This window comes from Sparus aurata, chromosome 21 (assembly GCF_900880675.1).
Source record: "Sparus aurata chromosome 21, fSpaAur1.1, whole genome shotgun sequence".
NCBI classification, from domain to species: domain Eukaryota; kingdom Metazoa; phylum Chordata; class Actinopteri; order Spariformes; family Sparidae; genus Sparus; species Sparus aurata.
Window position 1 is genome coordinate 29,809,809 of NC_044207.1, and position 26,002 is coordinate 29,835,810.

Here is a 26,002-nt window from a genome sequence, read left to right on the forward strand (position 1 = left end):
CATGTCTCTTAAGAATATGAGTTGCACTTAAACAACAGTCTGATCTCCTGCAGACTGCAGTCCAACCTTCCTGTTATGACATTCTTGACTAATAATAGGAACCTGGCGCTCTTGTTTGGCTCTGAAGGGGCAACGTGAAACACTGAACAGGCCGCTGCCCAAAAGCTCCCAAACCTCCACTTCGATTTGACACGTGAACCACATGTCTCTCCGTGCCGGGGCACCAGCTTGACTTGCTGCCTCAGTAAAGAACGGGAGGAGAGTCTGATGCTGCTGAGAAGCGTACCTTTTTTTTTTATCAAGTAACTACTAGGAACCTTTAAGTGTTTGTGAAACAGTGACCGCTCTGATGATGACATATATATGATCATCATTTGTGTAAAGACTGATTTTTTTATGTAGTTATTATTATTAATGCCTGTGCTCATGCCTGATCTGTCCAAAGGTCCTTGTAGTCATTTTAATATGAAGGCACAGCTCAGCCGAAAATGAAAAAGTCATTGTAGCCTATTCGCCACTATTGTGATGGAAAGTCTGCTGAAGTTTAGTAATCCATAATTTACAATTCTGGTGCTTTGTCGTAAGATAAATTAGCTCCACAGAGCTCATGTTATGTAATCCAAGTCTCTGGTAAAACCCTTAGATCCCAAATTAATCTGAAATGGCGTAATTTAAACAATTTTAGTGTTTGTGTGCCCCCCGTCTGAGGTGGCTGCACAAGCTCAACTGCATGTTGGGGGTGTAAATAGCATCTAATCAAATCAGTTTGAGGATCTTGAGCGTCCAGGGAATTAAAGTCCCCATCGACTTCAGTTGTTTAGGAGTGTGCTCCAAGTCTGGTTTTGTTTTGAAGCTCAAGAAATGTTTTGTGGAAACTTCACCTTCCATCAGCGTGGGGGGAGTTAATGACTGAATTTACATTTTTTGGGTCACCTGTTACTCAGGTGCTCCCTGAATGGTCTAGGCAGAGTAAGATAGATGCACAGCTAACTGAGCTAACTGTACAGTTATGTCTTTCAGGATATAATTCACCAAGGGTTAGGGCAGGTCAGCTGAAAATACTTATCTAATTTTGAGGGGGAAAGTTGTTGTTTCTACTTTACCATTTCCATGAACTGTGGGTGCTGCTATCATAAAGACAACAGGAGAGTTTCTGGTTTCCTCATGGAAAAATCATAAGTTTATTAATTCATTTAGTCTATAATGGAGATGTGAATTCAGGGAGAAATGGATGCAGATTGGACCGTCGTTCAATCAGCCTTCATTGCCCCGGGAGATTTTGTGCCCAGTGGAAGACAAATTTGCAAAGCTAATGTAAAAGTGGAAAAAAAAAAAAAACATAAACAAACTTAAAGCTTATTCTGTAGCCACTGCTTTGAGCAAGCAACATGTACCCTGTCTGTTGTCAGTTTCAGTTGAATCAATACAATATGTAAACAAAACTCAGCAAATATTCAGTTTGAGTCATCGCTGTGTGATCAACAGGAAAGAAAATAAAACAACCTATTTGTCAAGCTCCCCACATTGGTGAAGTTTCAGTGGAACTCTTGCGCCTCCTGGTGGTTGTTCTGTTCCTAACAACGTGTAATGCTGGTTCTGACACTAAATGAGCAGTCCATAAGCTATGCTGCCGTCATGTGCTGTATTTGAGGTTCAGACCTCCTGAGCCTGGGATGAAGACCCTCAATCAAATCAGATTTCAGATTCTGCTCTGATCCAGAGAAGGAGAGCTCAGAGACTACTTTTTAATTTTGCTGATTAAAAAAGTGGATTTACTTTCAATGTTGTTCATTTTATGTCTAACGAACTGTAAAGTAATCTGGCTGTTTGGGTAGAATAAACAGTGACAGGGGTAACACAAAGAAACACAAATATTCCGGCAGTCAAACTTGCACAAGTAATGCCTAACTGATGGTGAACACACCATTAAACAACCACCACTGCTGATGAAAATCAGTCTGAGTCATGCACTAATGTCCAAGGACAAGGTGATGTTTTAACATTTTAGTCATGTTAAGTTTGGACTCGTTCACCAACTCCACTATCACAGAAGAAGCAACAGGTGACCAAATGAAAGACATTGTTACCTTAAGTAAACATGTGTAATTTATTAATTTCTCTGGTTTGAACATTGCTGGAAACAAGGAAGTACACAACTCAACAAAATATATAGCAAAGGTCCATATATATAGTGCAGCGGCGAATTCTCTACAGAGCTTCCCCACAACGCACTCGATGAACTCGAAGTACTAAGATCTTCAATGTTTCGTATTCTTTTTCTTTCATAATATATCATTTATACGCATCATGTTGACGGTGTGGTCCTTGCTAGTGAAACATCTTTTCAGTTCAGTTTTCAACTGAAAAGATCCTGAATAGTAATTCAATCTATATGAATTTAGTTGTGAATCTTGTGTTGAGTTTCTTAAGATTACATTTTGTGACTACTTTACGAACTGCTGCGAGACCGGATTGAACAGAGAAATGTGAACTAATCACCAAATAAGAGTGTCAATACGAGAGAATTCCGCAAAACTATTGATTATTCAGTAATTTTACATTTGTGACCGGACTCTCATCTCCTGAATAGCCCAATACCCTACACACTCACTACTCACCACCACTCTTGATGTAAGACACACTGCTTCCTGTATTAACACAATTAACACAGGGAAGAGCGAGTACTGGTCTGAAACAAGCATCTGAAACAACTCATCTTTTGGGAATAAAGGTATCATCTGAGTAAATTGGTCAGTACCCCTACAATGACTCCAAAGTAATTTTGTTGGATCATGGATGATATTTGGATGCGTTTGAATGTACTACTGTTTGTGAATATTATAAACTCCATTATAGGATTTACTCCAATGGACTTTAGGGACACTCACAATACATCTTAGGTGTCCTCAATGTTTTCTGAGTTACAGCATACATGTTTTAAAATACATGGTACAGGTGGTATCAGTGTAATTAAACTGACTTTATCAAGGAAAAGGACTGTAATTGCCTTTTTTCTTATTAGAAGGCATTTAGTTAATGACAAATGATGGATGGATTGTTTTAATTATTAATTATTATCAAGTTTATCCATGGAAAGTGACTCCAAATGATGCTGATTGTATGCTTGTAAGATATAGATGATAATTTATTTTTTGTTCTCATGTTGTCATCTTGAGGTTTTTGCCCTTTTCCTACTGTATAGTTGGTGAACTTAAACACAACAAATATTTTACCCATTCCAAGCCAGTCTTTAGCCATTTGAATATCTGTTTAAACAGTTTATGTGTGTGTGAGAGAGTGTAGAGGACAACCACTGTATGTTATTGGGCAATCCTGTGTTAGTAATGGCAATAAAAATTGAACCTTGACACTTTGATAACTGCTGCCTCTCCTTCCTGCTCTCAAACACAGCAGCTCCACTCTGTCACTATATTTCCTTGTTCCCTCCCCTTCAGATCTGCACTTTGAAAGTGGGTGTAACCAGGAAGTGAGAGAGCTGACGAGCCCCGTTCACTGCAGCAACAAATGTTGTTCAGATCAGAGCTCAGACTAGTTTCACATATCAGGAAGTGAATCTCAGACAGTCGTTGACACTCGGAGGTGAAATGGCGCAGCAAAACAATCAGCTGGACCGAGAAAAATTCTGCTGTTCCGTCTGTTTGGATCTACTGAAGGATCCGGTGACTATTCCCTGTGGACACAGCTACTGCATGAACTGTATTAAAAGCCACTGGGACACAGAGGATGAGAAGAAAACCCACAGCTGCCCTCAGTGTAGGCAGAGCTTCACACCGAGGCCTGTCCTGGTGAAAAGCACCATGTTAGCAGATTTAGTGGAGGAGCTGAAGAAGACTGGACTCCAAGCTGCTCCTGCTGATCTCTGCTATGCTGGACCTGAAGATGTGGCCTGTGACGTCTGCACTGGGAGGAAACTGAGAGCTGTAAAATCCTGTCTGGTCTGTATGATCTCTTACTGTGAAAAACATCTTCAGCTTCATTATGAATCACCTGCATTTGAAAAACACAAGCTGGTGGAGCCGTCAGAGAAGCTCCAGGAGAACATCTGCTCTCGTCACAATGAGGTGATGAAGATTTTCTGTCGTACTGATCAGCAGTGTATCTGTTATCTCTGCTCTGTGGACGAACATAAAGGCCACGACACAGTGTCAGCTGCAGCAGAGAGGACTGAGAGGCAGAGAGAGCTGGAGGGGAGTCGACACAACATCCAGCAGAGAATCCAGGACAGAGAGGAAGATATGAAGGCGCTTCAACAGGAGGTGGAGGCCATCAATGGCTCTGCTGATAAAGCGGTGGAGCACAGTGAGAAGATTGTCAACGAGATGATCGGTCTCATGGAAAAAAAATTTGCTGGTATCAAGAAACGAATTATAGCCAAGCAGGAAACTGAAGTGAGTCGAGTCAAAGAGCTTCAGGAGAAGCTGGAGCAGGAGATCACTGAGCTGAAGAGGAAAGACGCTGAGCTGAAGAAGCTCTCACACACAGAGGATTACAACCAGTTTCTACACAACTACCCCTCACTGTCAGCACTCAGTGAGTCTACACACACATCCAGCATCAATATCCAACCTCTGAAGTACTTTGAGGATGTGACAGCAGCTGTGTCAGAGGTCAGAGACAAACTACGGAAGCTTCTGAATAAGAATTGGGCAAATGTCTCATTGTCAGTGTCTGAGGTGGATGTTTTACTGTTACAACCAGAGCCCAAGACCAGAGCTGGATTCAAAAGATATTCACAAGAAATCACAATGGATCCAAACACAGCACACACACAGTTGTTATTGTCTAAGGGGAACAGAATAGCAACAGTAACGAGTAAACCACAGCCTGATTCTAGTCACCCAGACAGATTCACTGAATGCTATCAGGTCCTGAGTACAGAGAGTCTGACTGGACGTTGTTACTGGGAGGTGAAGTGGAGAGAAGGAGGAGGTTATGTAGCAGTCGCATACAAGAATATCAGCAGAGCAGAAAGCTGGAATGAATGTGCATTCGGATGCAACGCTAAATCTTGGGCACTTTTCTGGGACAATGCAGGGTACACATTTTTGCACAACAATGTCCAAACTCCTGTCTCAGGTCGTCTGTCCTGCCGAGTTGGAGTGTACCTGGATCACAGTGCAGGTATTCTGTCCTTCTACAGCGTCTCTGAAACCATGACTCTCCTCCACAGAGTCCAGACCACATTCACTCAGCCTCTCTATGCTGGAGTTAGGTTTTGTTGTTCCTCCGGTGACAAAGATGCAAAAGTTGAGTTCTGTAAAGTCAAATAGACAGAAGTCATTTAAGGGACAGTGAGTTAAATTCTGAGTTTTAACTCTTAAACTTATTCTGTCTTCATGTTTGTTGCTGATTGTTGTGTCGTGTCTTCACCTGTCAATCAAACATTGTGGGAGGTACCTTGAGATCTTGTCATCTGTTGTGTAAATGTGTGAGTGTGTTTAGGTGGCGCTCCTTCCTGTGTCTGTTTAACCATGGAGGCTCTCACTGCTCATGATGACTTTTGTTCAGCTGAACTGACATTTGTCTGCATGAAGATATAAACTTCTCTGTGCTCTAAATGTGTGTTGAATATTTGTACTGATGTGTTTGCATGTTGTTGTTTCTCTTCCACTGCATGAGTCTAAAGAGAGAACGCAGCAGAGCTTTATTTATCCTACAGATTTAGTTCTCATCACTCTGTACAGTTTTAAATTCATCTAGAATCACATTTACATTTATTTGTTTGGCAGAACAAAAGCTGTCGGTGTTCTAGTCGTGTTATAGTACATTTGGATGTAGTTATTAAACAGAGTTAGAAACAGTTGAATAACTTTTTATGAGACTGAATTATTGAACTGGCTATCTTTTCCCTTCTTCAAGGGCGGTGCCCCGAGTTGATCTGATGTAAATTGGATCTTATCATTCATCATAATTGATAATTATCCCTGATAATCATGATTTTTTTTATTGATAGCCGAATTTCACCAAAAACTACCTTTAAATGCTCCATGAGTACTACATAATCGTGCCTTGTGTGATTCAGTGCTAATCGTTATGGTGCCCCATGTGAGGAAATAACAAGACTTCTCTGATTGGACGTGTGAACAAACTGAAATTTACATACTGAATAAACCAACATGAACAAATTCTTTTCTTGTCGTCTTCATTGCATGGTCTCACACAGAGCTGATGGAGAACATGTGACTCTAATATAAGAGTATAACTGAGGCAGTTTTCCTCCTGAAACACCACAAAGTTCACAGTTCATGTTCAGAGCTGAAGCCGTCAGAAAATCAAGTGAATAAATTATTCTTCACATTTGGTTACAAATATTTCCACGTTGTTGGATCATAATTCTAAAAGCCAGAGAACTTAAAAACCCTCAAATATTACATTCCTAAATACTATTTACAAGCTGAGAGCTCATGTGAATAATATCTGTAAAGGTGAAACTCTTCTCTCCCATCTTTCCCGTGTGACCTGAATGCAGCATCAGTGTTCCAGGCTGTGACTCCTGTGAACAAAGTGACACAGTGTGATGTTCCATATATTTAAATGTGTCTTTACTGATGTTGTTTGAAGCTGCCAAAGGCTCAGTGAAGTTTCCACATGTCTTCCTGCAGTGAACATCACAGCAGGTTAACAAGTGAACTGTGAAAACTGATGCAGGACACAAGAGGGCGCCGTCATCCTGCTGACCAGAGATGTAGTGGAGGTTAAAGCTCCTCAGCTCTCCTGTTGTACAGTTTTAGTCAAGAACATGTTTTGAGGCTCATGTGAGTCTTTAACATTAAGGTGCAGTGCATCATACATCATGGTAAATGTTTGTTGAACCACTAAAAGTCCAGATTGGATCTCTGTGGCCTCCTTCAGACTGCAGTCAGTTCTCTGTGTGAAATTGATCCATCACACAGGACATATCGTCAGCCCGCTGTAGGAAGTTAAACTGAGAGTCTTGAAGTTTAACTCTCATCGGTTCACATAATAAAGATGATAAATGTCTCGTTGTGATGCACCAGTGTTAGGAGTCCTCATCTCTGACACTTCACCTTTTACACCCAGTGGAGAATTACATCATTTAGAATTACAGAAGCTTAAATTATTGTTTTTATCAGCCTTAATTTGAGTTTTTCCTCCTTTATTCAGCTTCAAATCAGCCACGTTTCACAAAAGTCTTGTGGTTTCTTTTGTCCTGATGTGACTTCATGCGTCCACCAGCTGAAGTTCAGCTGACCGTGTTGTGTCTGAAGAAGACTCTATTTCAAGATGAAACTTTCACATCACCAGTTTTTAGTCAGCCTTGAATCATTTTAAGGTCACGATGATGGAAATCAAATGTTTGCCTGTGATCACACGAGGAAACAAACTAAAGTATATCCACTTTACTGATTTATTGATTGGTATAAATCATCACATAAAGAGCAGAAGCAGCTGATCTGGTTCATTTGTGTTCTTCTGGGTTCAGAGTGCCAACAAATATCTGGATGGATGATTTTTGTCTGGAGCTTGAAATGTTGGTTTGACTCAGGATGATGTTCTGAAATAGAACTGTTAATCATTAAACATGAGAACATTATATTCCAGAGACTTGAGTGTTAGATGACAGGCTGGTTTGATAACTCCCTGTTGAAGGTCGACTGTTTTTATGAGCAGGGAAATAAAACTGGACAGAATCTGAGGAAGAGTTAGAGAATTATGGAGCCGTCAGCAAAGCCTGAGGAGCCCAGAAATATTTTACAACTAAAGACTTTGGTGTTCTCAAATGTGAAGCAGGTTTTAACTGAGGCTTTATTGTAAACGACTGAACAAAGTTGAGAGTCACAGAGCTGCTCCACTTCCTGGAATGAAGCACAGCTCGATCAACCCTCCCTCTTCTTCCTGCTCTTAAACACAGCAGCTCCACTCTGTCACTATATTTCCTTGTTCCCTCCCCTTCAGATCTACACTTTGAAAATGGGTGTAACAATGAAGTGAGAAGGCTGACGAGCACAGTTGCCAAGTCCGCTTATTATGAGCGACTTAGGGCTTGTTTTTCTGTAAAGTCGCTTATAAATATTGGTACTCATGGGTTGCGGGTTTGTGGGCTTGTTGTTAAAGTGTTCCTCTTTCTATTGTATTGCATGTCGTATTGTTTTGAAGTCCTGGAACAAAAAAAAAAAAAGGATCATATAAAAACAATAAGAAATACAATAATATTTCTGGATTCAGGGTGATATTTGTGTGTGTGCAAAGAGTAAAAATCTCTCTTTTTTACCGCGAACGGAGGAGTCGCTTGTTTTGGGCTTGTTTTCGTAGGCCCGCTTGCTTGTTTCTCTCGTGATATCTGGCAACACTGCTGACAAGCCTCACTCACTGCAGAAACACGTGTTGTTCAGATCAGAGCTCAGATCAGCTTCAGTTATCAGGAAGTGAATAACAGACAGTCGTTGACACTCGGGGGTGAAATGGTGCAGCAAAGCAATCAGTTGGACCGAGCAAAGTTCTGCTGTTCCGTCTGTTCGGATCTACTGAAGAATCCGGTGACTATTCCCTGTGGACACAGCTACTGCATGAACTGTATTCAAAGCTACTGGGACACAGAAGATGAGAAGAAAACCCACAGCTGCCCTCAGTGTAGGCAGAGCTTCACACCGAGGCCTGTCCTGGTGACAAGTACCATGTTAGCAGATTTAGTGGAGGAGCTGAAGAAGACTGGACTCCAAGCTGCTCCTGCTGATCACTGCTATGCTGGACATAAAGATGTGGCCTGTGATGTCTGCACTGGGAGGAAACTGAGAGCTGTAAAGTCCTGTCTGGTCTGTTTGGTTTCTTTTTGTGAGAAACACCTGCAGCCTCACTTTGAAATCCCTGCCTATGAAAAACACAAGCTGGTGGAGCCGTCAGAGAAGCTCCAGGAGAACATCTGCTCTCGTCATGATGAGGTGATGAAGATGTTCTGTCGTACTGATCAGCAGTGTATCTGTTATCTCTGCTCTGTGGACGAACATAAAGGCCACGACACAGTGTCAGCTGCAGCAGAGAGGACTGAGAGGCAGAGAGAGCTGGAGGGGAGTCGACACAACATCCAGCAGAGAATCCAGGACAGAGAGGAAGATGTGAAGCTACTTCAACAGGAGGTGGAGGCCATCAATGGCTCTGCTGATAAAGCAGTGGAGCACAGTGAGAAGATCTTCACCCAGCTGATCCGTCTCATGGAGGAAAGACGCTCTGATGTGAAGCAGCAGGTCAGATCCCAGCAGGAAACTGAAGTGAGTCGAGTCAAAGAGCTTCAGGAGAAGCTGGAGCAGGAGATCACTGAGCTGAAGAGGAAAGACGCTGAGCTGAAGAAGCTCTCACACACAGAGGATCACAACCAGTTTCTACACAACTACCCCTCACTGTCAGCACTCAGTGAGTCTACACACTCATCCAGCATCAATATCCGTCCTCTCAAGTACTTTAAGGATGTGACAGCAGCTGTGTCAGAGCTCAGAGACAAACTACAGGACGTCCTGAGAGAGACATGGACCAACATCTCACTGACAGTGACTCAAGTGGATGTTTTACTGTCACAACCAGAGAACATGACCAGAGCTGGATTCTTAAGATATTCACGTGAAATCACACTGGATCCAAACACAGCATACACACAGCTGTTATTGTCTGAGGAAAACAGAAAAGTAGCATACATAAGTCAACAACGGTCTTATTCTAGTCACCCAGACAGATTCACTTACTGGTCTCAGGTCCTGAGTAGAGAGAGTCTGACTGGACGTTGTTACTGGGAGGTGGAGTGGAGAGGAAGAGGAGTTTTAGTAGCAGTCGCATACAAGAATATCAGCAGAGCAGGGAATGAATCTTTTTTTGGACAAAATGACAAATCTTGGTCATTAAAGTGTTACAATCACAGTTATAACTGTTATCACAACAACGTCCAAACTCCCGTCTCAGGTCCTCGGTCCTCCAGAGTTGGAGTGTACCTGGATCACAGTGCAGGTATTCTGTCCTTCTACAGCGTCTCTGAAACTATGACTCTCCTCCACAGAGTCCAGACCACATTCACTCAGCCTCTCTATGCTGGAGTTTTGGTTTATTCTGACTCCACTGCTGAGTTCAGTAAAGTCAAATAGACAGAAGTCATTTAAGGGTCAGTGAGTTAAATTCTGACTTTTAACTCTTAAACTTATTCTGTCTTCATGTTTGTGGCTGATTGTTGTGTCGTGTCTTCACCTGTCAATCAAACATTGTGGGCGGTACTTTGACATCTTGTCATCTGATGTTGTGTAAATGTCTGAGTGTCTTTAGGTGGCGCTCCTTCCTGTGTCTGTTTAACCATGGAGGCTCTCACTGCTCATGATGACTTTTGTTCAGCTGAACTGACATTTGTCTGCATGAAGATATAAACTTCTCTGTGCTCTAAATGTGTGTTGAATATTTGTACTGATGTGTTTGCATGTTGTTGTTTCTCTTCCACTGCATGAGTCTAAAGAGAGAAAGCAGCAGAGTTTTTTTTATCCTACAGATTTAGTTCTCATCACTCGCTACATTTTTAAATTCATCTCAAATTACATTTACATTTATTTGTTTGGCAGAACAAAAGCTGTCGTTGTTCCAGTCATGGTATGTTATGGTAAATTTGGTTGTAGTTATTAATCAGAGTTAGAAACAGCTGAATACCTTTTCATGAGATTGAATTATCGAACTGGCTATCTTTTCCCTTCTTCAAGGGTGGTTCCCCAAGTTCATCTGATGTAAATTGGATCTTATTATTCATCATAATTGATAATTATCCCTGATAATCATGATGTTTTATTGATACCTAAATTTAACCTAAAACTTCCTTTTAATGCTCCATGAGTTCTACATAATCGTGCCTCATGTCATGCAGTGCACAACATGATGATGCCCCGTGTGAGGAATTAACAAGCCTTTACTGATGGGACGTGTGAACAAACTGAAGCTTTACATCATGAATAAACCAACATGAACATAGTATTTTCTTGTCGTCTTCATTCTAGGGTCTCACACAGAGCTGATGGAGAACATGTGACACTTATATGTGATGTAATGTCACTCAATGCATAAGTTACATTGTGAGTGATGTAGGCAGCTAGGTTTTGAAAGCAGTCCACCGGTTGAATCACTTTTTTTTTATATTGAATTAAAAAGCAAACGTTGATTCTGATAATCAGAAAAATCTACCCTAATCACTGCTATTGTGATGGAAAGTCAGCTGAAGTTTAGTAAACCATAATTCACAATTCTGGAGCTTCAACATGAAATAAATTAGCTCAACAGAGCTCATGTTATGTAATCCAAGTCTCTGGAAAAACGCTCAGATCCCAAATTAATCTAAAAAAACGTTATTCAAACCATTTTAGTGTTCGGGTGCCCCGTGTCTGAGATGGCTGCACAAGATCAACTGCATGTGGAAGGTGTAAATAGCATCTAATCAAATCAGTTTGTGGATCTTGAGCTTCCGGAGAATTAAAGTCCCCATCGACTTGTTGTTTAGGAGCAAGCTGCAAGTCTGGTTTTGTTTTGAAGCTCCAGAACAGTTTTGTGGAAACTTCACCTTCCATTGACATGGGGTGAGGAGTTAATGACTGAATTAAACATGTTTTGTGTCACCTGTTACTCAGGTGCTCCCTGAATGGTCTAGGCAGAGTAAGATAGCTCCACAGCTAACTGAGCTAACTGTACAGTTATGTCTGTCAGGATATGTCATAATTCACCAAGGGTTGAGGCAGGTCAGCTGAAAATACTTATTTAATTTAGAGGGGGAAAGTTGTCGTTTACACTTTACCATTTCCAAGAACTGTTGGCACTGCTGTCACAAAGACAACTGGATCATTTCTGGTTTCCTCAAGCACAAATCGTAAGATTATTCATTCATTTAGTCTATGATGGAGAAGTGAAATCAGGGAGAAATGGATGCAGATTGGACCATCGGTCAGTCAGCCTTCATTGTTCCGGGAGATTTGGTGTCCAGTGGAAGACAGATTTGCATAGCACCAAGGGTAAAAGTACAAAAAAAAAAAAAAAAAAACTTAAAGCTTATTCTGTAGCCACTGCTTTGGGCAAGCAACATGTACCCTGTCTGTTGTCAGTTTCAGCTGAATCAATACAACATCTAAACAAAACTCAGCAAATATTCAGTTTGAGTCATCGCTGTGTGATCAACAGGAAAGAAAATAAAACAACCTATTTGTCAAGCTCCCCACATTGGTGAAGTTTCAGTGGAACTCTTGAGCCTCCTGGTGGTTGTTCTGTTCCTGACAACTTGTAATGCTGGTTCTGACACTGAATGAAGGGCCCATAAGCTATGCTGCCCTCGTGTGCTGTGGTATGTGCTGTATTTGAGGTTCAGACTTCCTGGGCCTGGGTTGAAGACCCGCGATAAAATCAGATTCTGCTCTGATCCTGAGAAGGAGAGCTCAGAGACTTTTTTAATTTGGGTGACAAAAACGTGGATGTACTTTCACTGTTGTTCATTTTATGGCTGATGACCTGTAAAGTAATCTGGCTGTTTGGGGAGAATGAACACTAACACTGGTAACATGAAGAAACACGAATGTTTCGGCAGTCAAACCTGCACAAGTAATGTCTAATTGATGGTGAACACTCCAATAAACAACAACCACTGCTGATGAAAATCAATCTGAGTCATGCACTAATGTTTATGGACAAGATGATATTTTAAAGTTGTATTCATGTTAAGATTGCTCTCGTTCTCCAACTACACTATGACAGAAGAAGCAACAGGCGACTAAATGAAAGACATGGTTACCTTGAGTAAACATGGGAATTTCTCTGGTTTGAACATCGTTGGAAAGAAGGAAGTACGCAACTCAACAAAATATATAACAAAGGTCCTGTCATATGACATTTGAACGCATAATTCTTACATATTAAATCTAAGGTGAAATACATAAACTGAAAAGGTCCAGAATAGCAATTTAAACTATATGATTTGCCATCAAAAAGAAGAGAATCTTGTGCTGAGTTTCTTAAGATTACATTTTGTGACTACTTCCCAAATTCCTGAGAGACTGGACTGAACAGAGAAATGCGTACTAATCCCCAAACAAGTATGTCAATGTGAGAGAATTCTACAAAACTATGGATTATTCTATAATTACACGTTTGTGACCAGACTTAAACTCTCACCTCCTGAATAGTCTGATTCACTACACACTCACCATTCATACACAACTCCACTCTTCATGTAGGGCACACTGCTTCCTGTATTAACACAGGGATAGGTGAGTACTGATCTGAAACAAGCATCTGAAACAACTCACCTTTTGGGAATAAAGGTATCATCTGAGAAAATGTGTCAGTACCCCTACAATGACTCTGAAGTAATTTTCTTGGATCATAGATGATATTTGAATGTGTTTGAATGTACTCCTGTTTGTGAATGTTATAAACTCCATTATGGAATTTACTCCAATGGACTTTTAAGGACACTCACATTACATCTTATGTGTCCTTAATGTTTTCTGAGTTACGGCATACAAGTTTTGAAACATATGGTACAAGTGGTATCAGTGTAACTAAACCGACTTTATCAAGGAAAAGGACTGTAATTGCCTTTTTTCTAATTAGAAGTCATTTCATTAATGATAAAAGATGAATGAATTGTTTCAATCATTCATCATTATGAAGTTTATCAATGCCAATTAACTGCAAATGATGCTGATTGTATGCTTGTAAGACTTAGATAATATATTTTTTTTTTCTCTTGTCGCCTTCTTGAGGTTTTTGCATTTTTCCTTCTGTATAGGTGGTGAAGTTAAACACAACACATGTTTTACCCATTCTGAGCCAGTCGTTAGCCATTTGAATATCTGTTTAAACAGTTTCTGTGTGTGTATGAGTGGAGAGGACAACCACTGTATGTTAATGGGAACTTCGGTATTATATAATGGCAATAAAAGTTGAACCTTGAACCTTTGATGACTGCCACCTCTTCTTCCTGCTCTCAAACACAGCAGCTCCACTGTCAGTATATTTCCCTGTTCCTTCCCCTTCAGATCAGCACTTTGAAAATGGGTGTAACCAGGAAGTGAGAGAGCTGACGAGCCCCGTTCACTGCAGAAACACATGTTGTTCAGATCAGAGCTCGAAATTGATTCATATCTCAGGGACTTATATTCAGACAGTCATTGACACTGAGAGGTGAAATGGCGCAGGAAGGAATTCAGCTGGACAAGGAAACCTTCTCTTGTCTGATCTGTCTGGAGCTACTGAAGGATCCGGTGACTATTCCCTGTGGACACAGCTACTGCATGAACTGTATTCAAGGGCACTGGATTGTAAAGGGTAAAAAGAAAACCCACAGCTGCCCTCAGTGTAGGCAGAGCTTCACCCCGAGGCCTGTCCTGGTGATAAACACCATGTTAGCAGTTTTAGTGAAGGAGCTGAAGGAGACTGGACTACGAGCTGGACCTGAAGATGTGGCCTGTGATGTCTGCACTGGGAGGAAACTGAAAGCTGTCAAGTCTTGTCCGGCCTGTCAGGTCTCCTACTGTGAGAAACATCTTCAGCTTCATTATGAATTATTTGAAAAACACAAGCTGGTGGAACCATCCAAGAAGTTCCAGGAGAACGTCTGCTCGCGTCATGGTGAGGTGATGAAGATGTTCTGCCATACTGATCAGCAGTGTATCTGTTATCTCTGCTCTGTGGACGAACATAAAGGCCACGACACAGTGTCAGCTGCAGCAGAGAGGACTGAGAGGCAGAGAGAACTGGTAGTGAGTCGACACAACATCCAGCAGAGAATCCAGGACAGAGAGGAAGATGTGAAGCTGCTTCAACAGGAGGTGGAGGCCATCAATCGCTCTGCTAATAAAGTGACAAGGGATTCTTTAAGGAAATTTCAACCGCTGCGCCGTTTAATCAATAAAACAATGAAGCATGTGAAGAGGCGGGTTGAATCCATGCAGGAAACTGAAGTGAGTCGAGTCAAAGAGCTTCAGGAGAAGCTGGAGCAGGAGATCACTGAGCTGAAGAAGAAAGATGCTGAGCTGAAGAAGCTCTCACACACAGAGGATCACAACCAGTTTCCACACAACTACCCCTCACTGTCAGCACTCAGTGAGTCTACACACTCATCCAGCATCAAGATCCGCCCTCTGAGATACTTTGAGGATGTGACAGCAGCTGTGTCAGAGCTCAGAAATAAACTACAGCACATTCTGAACGAGACACGGACAAAGATTTTAATGACTTTATCTAAAATGGATGTTTTACATTCAAAGCCACAACCAGAGAACATGACCAGAGCTGGATTCTTAAAATATTCACATGAACTCACACTGGATCCAAACACAGCACACACAAATTTGTCATTACACGAGGGGAACAGAAAAGCAACAGTAACAAGTCAACAACAGCCTTATTCTAGTCACCCAGACAGATTCACTTCCTGTTGTCAGGTCCTGAGTAGAGAGAGTCTGACTGGACGTTGTTACTGGGAGGTGGAGTGGAGAGGAGGAGGAGTTTATGTAGCAGTCGCATACAAGAATATCAGCAGAGCAGGGAGCTGCAATGAGTGTAGATTTGGATTTAATGACAAATCTTGGGCGTTAAGATGTCACATACAAAGTTGTGAATTTTGGTCCAATAATATCAAAACTCCCGTCTCAGGTCCTCGGTCCTTTAGAGTTGGAGTGTACCTGGATCACAGTGCAGGTATTCTGTCCTTCTACAGCGTCTCTGAAACCATGACTCTCCTCCACAGAGTTCAGACCACATTCACTCAGCCTCTCTATGCTGGAATTCGGGTTTTAAATCAGGGAGACACTGCTGAGTTCTGTCAACTCAAATAGACGGAAGTCTTTTAAGGGTCAGTGAGTTAAATTCTGAGTTTTAACTTTTAAACTTATTCTGTCTTCATGTTTGTGGCTGATTGTTGTGTCATCTCTTCACCTGTCAATCAAATATTGGAGGTGGTACTTTGACATCTTGTCATCTGTTGCTGTGTAAATGTCTGAGTGTCTTTAGGTGGCGCTCCTTCCTGTGTCTGTTTAACCATGGAGGCTCTCACTGCTCATGATGACTTTTGTTCAGCTGAACTGACATTTGTCTGCATGAAGATATAAACTTCTCTGTGCTCTAAATGTGTGTTGAATATTTGTACTGATGTGTTTGCATGTTGTTGTTTCTCTTCCACTGCATGAGTCTAAAGAGAGAAAGCAGCAGAGCTTCATTTATCCTACAGATTTAGTTCTCATCACTCTGTACATTTTTAAATTCATCTAGAATCACATTTACATTTATTTGTTTTGCAGAAAATTCAATAATATGTGAGGACGATAATTTATTATGTTCTTGTACGTAGCTGAAATTCAAACGAACTGATTGTGTGGATGAAGTGAAATCATTGAACAAGAGTCATTGAACAGACTGTTGGTACCCAAAGATGAAGTCATTCATTGTGGATTTCAAAATGGACCTTGACCTGAACTCAGCTTCCCAGAATTCCCCATTCTTCACACCTTGATGGAAAATTCAGCTTTGAGCTACTATTCGTCAGGGTGACAGACCCCCCTCTGACCAGATAATCAAAACTCCACGGCCTTCCTTGTTCTTCCTTTCTTATTCTCCTGCCCTCCACTACTTCAACTTCAAGTTCAGGTTATTGGTAGTTTGCTTTCCGAGACAGCTAATTTGACATTGGTTGAAAGATGCTTCACACAGACTCAGTGTGTTTGATTGCAACTAACCATCTCCTCTAACCTGGCATCACACACACACACACACACACACACACACACACACACACTTGTTTATAGTACATGTTAGTTAGAGAGTGTGTTTTAATCTTTGTGTTGAATAAAAGACTTCTGAAACTTCTTGCTGTCTATTTAATGTTGTACAAGGGTGAATGTTGCCAACCTCTACACTGTCAAGAACTCCAACATCCTTCAATCATTACAAGCTGTTATATTGAATTTGGTTTGTAGTTGTTAAGTTACTGATTTATTGAGTTATTGAGTTACAATCAGTTTAACCTCTCCGCACCCACCCGCCCGCCGACGGGCGATTTTAGATAAATGACTGTATGTCTAGACTGCGCAGTGACGTATCCCGCTTCAACTTTCATCAATATGGACATACTATACGTCGTTAGAAAGAGGAGAATCTCCGCAATTCATTCATCCAGTTGATTTTGCAGAAATCATGAGCACCAAACCATAAATCATTGATATTCACCAGCATGGTAAACGTGAGACACAAGAAACACACGGCGACTCCCTACCTTTGAAGCGGCCCTAAAGCCGTAATATGTGTCCATTCCTCAATTATCTATATTCCAGTTGTCCGTAAGAATCCACTGATCAAAAGCATCAAAATGGTTTTTCATAAAATTATTCCAGCTTGTGAATATCGTCCTGTAAAGTCCATTTGTTTACCGTCTGCCAACTTTGTCCGGCATATAAAGTTCATACTTTACCGGCCGCACCGAAATGTTTTCTAGTTCCTGTATGGTGATGTTGGGTATGCTTGTTTTCATCACTTTGCTAGCTACAAAATAAAAGTGTCCCCATCTTTTTCTGTTCAGTTTTCACCCCAGCAGAGCCCCTGAAGTAGATCGAGCGCTGCCTGTTTGAAGGACCAATATACTTTGTTCACTGTTTTTCGCTGCCTTAGTATAGGAATAGCGTATTGGCTATCGACATGTCAATAACTCAGGCTTCTAGCCAATTATTTTACCTTTCTAATGAGGGCAGGCGTGCCCAGGTCAGGTATTTATGAGCCGAGGGGTTTCCGTGCGTCTGCCGACTCGTGGGCGGACTTTACGCAGCAGACGCACGGTGAAGAGACGCAGCAAACATTTACATTTCTTCGTAGGCATTTTCAGAGTTTACAATGGCGAAAGCCAGGAAGAAATCCAAATATATCCGAGAAGATGACCAGGAATGGACTATAGCATCATCTGATGAGAGTCAAGACAGTGAGTATGACTCTGAGAGAGAGGAGATGTTCGCTCAGGGACTTGACGACATCTTAGATCGGTGAGTAACGTTATCTTTGATCATGTTTTATTTATTTATTTAGCCATGAGTGAAATTTGAATGAAAGTTAGTGGGTGGGGTTTTTTTTATGATTACAGTGAACAGTACAGTATACATTAGCATGTCATAAATGATGCTAAATGGTTAGCGCCCCAGGGCCTAATTAGCCTTGCTAAGCCTAGCTAGCTAGCTAGCTACTCAACTACTCAACTAAAGTTATGTAATCCTTGTAATCCTATTCTATAATGTCAGGGTTTTCCCTGCCATTATACGGCTTAGGCGCGGCGCCCAAGCGTTTTTGCCTCCCGCCTAAGCAGGGTTCTCCCCAGACGGTGGAACAGCGGCGCTACACCGCTATACCGCTAGGTCAGCGGCGCTATACTCCGCGCGTGACGGTGACGAGCGTCCGTCCCCCGGCTGACGGCGATGAGCGTCCGTCCGTCCGTGTCTCTCTCTTCCCCCACCCCCCGGGACAGACTATCCTCTAATTCCCTTTTATTTAGATTTTTTTTTTCAAGCTTGTAAACAAATTGAACTAGATCTTTTTCACTGACCAGACACTGGGAATATTCCCCCAATTCAATTATTCTGTTTATGTACAGTTATTTCCCTGATGTTTTTGTGTAATATATAATATCATATCCGTGTTTATTTGTTTCCTATGTAAATAACACCCCATTGAAATGCATTTATATATTTTTTCATTATATTTGGTAACATTTGTGCATTGCATTGTGTTTTGTAGGTCACAGTCTGACAGTGACGTGGATTGGGAGCCTCAAAGTAGGACACTCAGACGCCAAACCCCATCTCCTGCTGAAGGTGGTCGGCAGATGCGGCAACGATCGTCTGCATCCACCAGTGCTACCTCCCCCGCTGCATCTTTCACTGCCCCCTCTGGCTCAGGGGAAGCTGCAGCTTCTACACCAACTGCTGGACGTTCCCGTGCTGCCAGACGTGCCCGGGGGAGGGGCAGAAGAGGAGGATCCTCCAGAGCACATAGCTCCCACACGGAGGAACAACAGTGGCATGATGTGGGGGATGACGACGTTGAGCCTGCTCAAGTTGCCTTCATGCCGGTGAGACAGCCCGGACCACAGCAGGAGACCAGAGTGGCAACCAGTCCACTGCAGTTTTTCAGACTGTTTTTCACCGACGCAGTGCTTGGGACTTTGATGGCAAACACTAATATTTTGTTGATATTGGCACAGTTATACATACAGTAATAGTGTATTGATAGATAATACAATCCTTGTTTGAAATTCAGTTCAGTATAGTCTGTCATTTTTGTATAATGGTAACTATTCTGTAGTGTCTTGTCACATGACAATATCTCAATATGGCCACCTAGAAGCGTGTGGAACCCCCTCCAACCACCCATCAAATGATTGTGTGAATAAATTATGTTTTGAATCATGGAGAAAGGTTTTATAGTTACCAGAATGCTTCAGTAATGTTTCCAGTGTCACAGAAGTGAGTAAAAGCATTTGGCACAATTTGGCCATTTGGAGACGTTTTGGAGAGGTTCGTGGACGCCAGTGACACCACAAACTAAAACCTCCATAACTCCCATAAGGGTAGGCCTAGAAGTCTAAAATTTCACCCAGGTGTAGTTGACAAGATGAGGAAGGTATGTGCTATATTGCCATATGCCTTACATAAAGCACATCCTAGTTATTGTTATTCAAATATGACCTATTATTTTCGAAGACAAAAAAAATGTTTTAGAGCCATGTTTGAACTGATGTCATTTTGGTTGTGTGTATGGTACATGCTAAATAACACATTCACAGAAACTAGAGGTTGTCAGCTTTCAAGTGGCGTATCATACATCCATCTCGGACTTGTAGTTCTTGTGTTATCAGCTTTTCCATTTGGGTATGCTAAATAGGTGAAGTTACTGAAAATAGGTGGGTGCGAACAGGTTAATAACTTTTTATGAAACTGAATTACTAAATTGGCTATCTTTGCCCTTCTTCAAGGCTGGTGCCCCAGGTTGATCTAATGTAAATTGGATCTTATTATTCATCATAATTGATCATTACCCTTATAATCATTCATTTTTGTTGATAGCCAAATTTAACCTGAAACTCCCTTTTAATGCTCCATGAGTACTACATAATAGTGCCACATGTCATGCTCGACAAAACACAATGGTGCCCTGTGTGAGGAATTCACAAGACTTTACTGATGTGACGTGTGAGCAAACTGAAGCTTTACATCATGAATAAACCAACATGAACAAAGTCTTTTCTTGTCGCCTTCATTCCAGGGTCTCACACAGAGCTGATGGAGAACTAATATGAGAGTATAACTGAGGCAGTTTTCCTCCTGAAACACCTCAAAGTTCACAGTTCATGTTCAGAGCTGAAGCCGTCAGAAAATCATCAAGTGAATAAATTATTCTTCACATTTGGTTACAAGTATTTCCAGGTTGTTGGATCATAATTCTAGAAGTCAGAGAACTTAAAAAGCCTCAAACGTCACATTTCTAAATACTATTTACAAGCTGAGAGCTGATGTGAATAATATCTGTAAAGGTGACACTCGTCTCTCCCATCTTTCCCGTGTGACCTGAATGCAGCATCAGTGTTCCAGGCTGTGACTCCTGTGAACAAAGTGACACAGTGTGATGTTACATATATTTAAATGTGTCTTTACTGATGTTGTTTGAAGCTGCCAAAGGCTCAGTGAAGTTTCCACATGTCTTCCTGCAGTGAACATCACAGCAGGTTAACAAGTGAACTGTGAAAACTGATGCAGGACACAAGAGGGCGCCGTCATCCTGCTGACCAGAGATGTAGTGGAGGTTAAAGCTCCTCAGCTCTCCTGTTGTACAGTTTTACTTCAGAACATGTTTTGAGGCTGATGTGAGTCTTCATCATTAAGGTGCAGTGTGTCATACATCCTGGTAAATGTTTGTTGAACCACTAAAAGTGCAGATTGGATCTCTGTGGCCTCCTTCAGACTGCAGTCAGTTCTCTGTGTGAAGTTGATCCATCACACAGGACATATCGTCAGCCCGCTGTAGGAAGTTAAAGTGAGAGTCTTGAAGTTTAACTCTCATCGGTTCACATGATAAAGATGATAAATGTCTCGTTGTGATGCACCAGTGTTAGGAGTCCTCATCTCTGACACTTCACCTTTACACCCAGTGGGGAATTACATCATTTAGAATTACAGAAGCTTAAATTATTGCTTTTATCAGCCTTAACTTTAGTATTTCCTCCTGTATTTCAGCTTCAAATTAGCCACGTTTCCCAAAAGTCTTGTGGTTTCTTTTGTCCTGATGTGACTTCATGCATCCACCAGCTGAAGTTCAACTGACGGTGTTGTGTCTGAAGAAGATTTTATTTCAAGATGAAACTTTCACATCAGCAGTTTTCAGTCAGCCTTAAATCAGGTCACGATGATGGAAATCAAATGTTTGGCTGTGATCACACGAGGAAACAAACTAAAGTATATCCACTTTACCGATTTTTTGATTGGTATAAATCTTGACATGAACAGCAGAAGCAGCTGATCTGGTTCATTTGTGTCCTTCTGGGTTCAGACAGAGTGACAACAAATATCTGGATGGAGGATTTTAGTTTGAAGCTTAAAATGCTGGTTTAACTCAGAATCATGTTAATGTTTATGTAAAACTGTTAATCACTAAATGTGAGAACATTATATTCCAGTGACTTGAATGTTTTTATGACAGGCTGATTTGATAATTCCCTGCTGAAGGTCGACTGTTTTTATAAGCAGGACAATAAAACTGGACAGAATCTGAGGGAGAGTTAGAGAACTATGCCCAGAGGAAATGAAAATCTGAAAAGAGATCACAGTAGCGTCTCATTCATTTTTCCTAGACAACTATGAGATATATATGAGACCGAAGTGAGGCTGTGGCTGATTTCTCCTGTTTCTCAATTGTTTCTCCTGAGAAACAGGTGCAGAAAATCTCAGCTTGGGCTCCTTGTAAGTTTCAAAGGAGATCTCATCAAGCTCTCAGTGAAGTTTCAGAATGTCTCCCCAGTGCTGGAAAGGAACAAGGTTTAAGCGGTAAAAGTCTCAAGTCTCACCTATTGCTCCATTTTAGGAGACACAAATGAGAAATGTTTGAGACCAAAAAAGATTACAACAAGACTGAAATGAGAACTCTCACTGAGCTCCTTTACGGCTACATAGCCATAAAGGAGCAAGCTTTGAGCAGTAAAATTTTCCTCTGGGTGGAGCCGTCAGCAAAGACTTTGATTTCAAATGTGGAGCAGGTTTTAACTGAGGCTTCATTGTAAACGACCGAACAAAGTTCAGTGTCACGGAGCTCACTCAGCCTCTCTATGCTGGAATTAGGGTTTCTTACATTAACACCACTGCTGATATCAGTAAAGTCAAATAGTCAGAAGTCATTTAAGGGACAGTGAGTTAAATCATGTTTGTGGCTGATTGTTGTGTGGTGTCTTCACCTGTCAATCAAACATTGTGGGCGGTACTTTGACATCTTGTCATCTGTTGTTGTGTAACTGTCTGAGTGTCTTCAGAGGCCTGTACTGCGAAGGGGGCTCAACATAGCCAGGCTTTGTGCTCATGCTGCAGCTCAACAAAGCCCCAAGTCCCCAAACAGAGTTAAACGGTACTGCGACGGTGGTTATCAACTTACTTTGTCAAGTCCGGTTCTCTGCTTTGTGCTCTGCGCGCGTACACATAAAAGGGGGCGTTTGACGTCATATTATTCTACTTCCGTGCGAAAATGGATCGATCCCGGGCCACATATTTTACTCAAGATGAGCAGATTCTTATTATGCAGGACTATGAAGAATTCAAAGAAACCATCAGAAAGTAACACTGTCGCTGCCAATAGAGCGAGGGAGGGCTGCTGGTAGAAAATTGCTGACCGTGTAAATGCGGAAGTTAACAGTGATTAATATTATGATCAATATTATATTAAGCCCTTAGTGTTTTAATTTCTGAAAGCTCAACATTGTGCAACTTTTACATATTAACCCTCATTAATTTAAAATATAAATAAACTGAAGCAACAACTATCTTTTTTCATTTTTGAATGATGTCTATATTGTTTTCACATTTTACTGGTCTCAGTTATAGAATGCGCGTGTGTTTTATTGAAAGCGAGGCTGAGTGTGCGTAGGCTATAAATGTTCAGTGTTTTTTTTTCGTATTACTGTGTCGGGATGAACAAGCAAATGTAGCTACTATCCCTGTACAATGACAATAAAGACCTTCTTGACAGTGAAAATAGCTCTAGCCTGTAAGATTTGTGTTTGGGCGTACACTGCCCTACAACGGGTGAAACATTGATCAGTTCATCAGTTTATTCACGGCCACATCAAAGAAATAATTAACTTTACTCATTATCTGTGACAAATAAATACTAGGTTGGCCTAATTAATATTTCATATTGCATTTTATTAAGATGTGGAAGCAGCAGTCGGACATGGCAGCAAGTTAGACCCAAATACAAAAACATCATTCAAAGTGGTATGTAGCAAGCTGCCCCATCATTTTGTCAGTGTGTGTTCTTGCTCAGATTTTCTGCATCACCAACTGAATGTAAGTAGGTTCCCATGGCAAAAAAACGAAGGGCTACACCAACAGTTTGCCCGACAGTGAGTGCACAGCTTCTTCCGAGTGGCATTCCTGACACTCGGCTCAATAAGTTAGCAAATGTACCGTATTCCCTCGGCTGAAAATCTATATCGCTCATAGAGAATTTCATCAGGAAATGCCAGCGGATCAGCGCGATCACGAAGAAGCCGCTCACGTCGTAGTGCTGCCCGAATTATTCTTGCTACCAGGTCCACCGGGTTCTCAATGAATGGTGACGCCATCTCCGAATGAGTTACACAATGAAACAGCGGCGCTTTTATAGCCGATTTTAAGCTGAAACTCTGAACATAACCTGGTCGGGACCAGGTTATGAGCTAAGCATAAGTTACCATGGTGATCTAGCCGGGTTAAAAGAGAGCCACCTTCGTAGTACAGGAAAGTCTGGCTTTGGACTCAACATACCTCGCTAACCCACTAAACTGGCTTCGCAGTACACCCCTCAGGTGGCGCTCCTTCCTGTGTCTGTTTAACCATGGAGGCTCTCACTGCTCATGATGACTTTTGTTCAGCTGAACTGACATTTGTCTGCATGAAGATATAAACTTCTCTGTGCTCTAAATGTGTGTTGAATATTTGTACTGATGTGTTTGCATGTTGTTGTTTCTCTTCCACTGCATGAGTCTAAAGAGAGAAAGCAGCAGAGCTTCATTTATCCTACATATTTAGTTTTCATCACTCTGTACATTTGTAAATTCATCTAGAATAACATTTACATTCATTTGTTTGGAAGAGAACAAAAGCTGTGGTTCCAGGCATTGTTGGCACTGCTGTCACAAAGATAACTGGATCATTCCTGGTTTCCTCAAGGACAAATCATAAGTTTATTCATTCATTTATTCTATGATGGAGATCTGAAATCGTGGAGAAATGGATGCAGATTGGACCATCACTCAGTCAGCAGATCTTATGTAAAAGTTAAAAAAAACTAAAAAAAAAACTAAAAGCTTATTCTGTAGCCACTGCTTTGAGCAAGCAACATGTACCCTGTCTGTTGTTAGTTTCTGCTGAATCAATACAACATCTAAACAAAACTCAGCAAATATTCAGTTTGAGTCATCGCTGTGCGATCAACAGGAAAGAAAATAAAACAACCTATTTGTCAAGCTCTCCACATTGGTGAAGTTTCAGTGGAACTCTTGCGCCTCCTGGTGGTTGTTCTGTTCCTGACAACTTGTAATGCTGGTTCTGACACTGAATGAAGGGTCCATCAGCTATGCTGCCCCCATGACTGTGGTATGTGCTGTATTTGAGGTTCAGACCTCCTGGGCCTGGGATGAAGACCCACGATCAAATCAGAAGGAGAGCTCAGCTACTTTTTAATTTGGGTGATAAAAAAAATGGCTTTACTTTCATGGTTGTTCATTTTACAGCTATCAAACTGTAAGGTAATCTGGCTGTTTGGGGAGAATAAACAGTGAAACGGGTAACACAAAGAAACACAAATGTTCCAGCAGTCAAGTAATGCCTAACCGATGGTGAACACCATTAAACAACCACCACTGCTGATGAAAATCAGTCTGAGTCATGCACTAATGTCCAAGGACAAGGTGATGGTTTAACATTTTAGTCATGTTAAGTTTGGACTCGTTCACCAACTCCACTATCACAGAAGAAGCAACAGGTGTCCAAATTAGAAACATTGTTACCTTAAGTAAACATTTGTAATTTATTAATTTCTCTGGTTTGAACATTGCTGGAAACAAGGAAGTACACAACTCAACAAAATATATAGCAAAGGTCCAAATATATAGTGCGGCGGCGAATTCTCTACAGAGCTTCCCCACAACTGTCATGACTCTGGTTTTATGTCTTTGTATCTTGTCTTGTGTCTTGTTTTTCCATGCCCTCATGTGTCCTTTAAATTCTCCTGTGTATTTTCCTATGTTCCCTCTGGCTCCCTCTGTCTATTGCTTTGTTCCCTTCATGTTCTCGTGTGCTCCTCCCCTTCGTTACCTCACCTGTTGGTCCACCTCACCTGTTCCTCGTCTTGTCATCAGTGTCTGTGTTCTTAGTCTGTGTGTTTCCCTTCACTCCATGTCTGGTCATTGTAATTGTCAGGGTTAGGGTAATTGTCAGACGGCATGGCTAACAACGGTTCCAGCTGGCCCTCAGTCGGTGGCCCGGTCGACACCTGCCAGTGGCCCTCAGTCGGCGGCCCGGTCGACACCTGCCAGTGGCCCTCAGTCGGCGGCCCGGTCGACACCTGCCAGTGGCCTTCAGTCGGCGGCCCGGTCGACGCCTGCCAGTGGCCTTCAGTCGGCGGCCCGGTCGACGCCTGTTCCTGCCTGTGGCCTTCAGTCGGCGGACCTGATGGCGCCTGTCCCGGAACCTCGGTCGGACGACCGGCCGAGGCCCATGCCAAGTCCCGTCCCAGCTCCTCG

General features: G+C 41.8%; 2 protein-coding genes and 1 pseudogene across 2 annotated transcripts; all 3 read left to right on the forward strand.

Moving 5' to 3' along the window:
* The first annotated feature begins 3,447 nt into the window (after window positions 1–3,447).
* Window positions 3,448–24,247, forward strand: LOC115573289 (tripartite motif-containing protein 16-like). The gene is made up of 2 exons (XM_030404020.1): window positions 3,448–5,463; window positions 24,065–24,247. The coding sequence occupies exon 1, from the start codon at window positions 3,606–3,608 to the stop codon at window positions 5,289–5,291; it is 1,686 nt and encodes a 561-aa protein (XP_030259880.1). The 5' UTR covers window positions 3,448–3,605; the 3' UTR covers window positions 5,292–5,463; window positions 24,065–24,247.
* Window positions 8,430–10,969, forward strand: LOC115573293 (tripartite motif-containing protein 16-like). The gene has a single exon (XM_030404022.1). The coding sequence runs from the start codon at window positions 8,445–8,447 to the stop codon at window positions 10,107–10,109; it is 1,665 nt and encodes a 554-aa protein (XP_030259882.1). The 5' UTR covers window positions 8,430–8,444; the 3' UTR covers window positions 10,110–10,969.
* Window positions 14,095–15,838, forward strand: LOC115573292 (E3 ubiquitin/ISG15 ligase TRIM25-like; annotated as a pseudogene).
* Window positions 24,248–26,002: the final 1,755 nt, after the last annotated feature.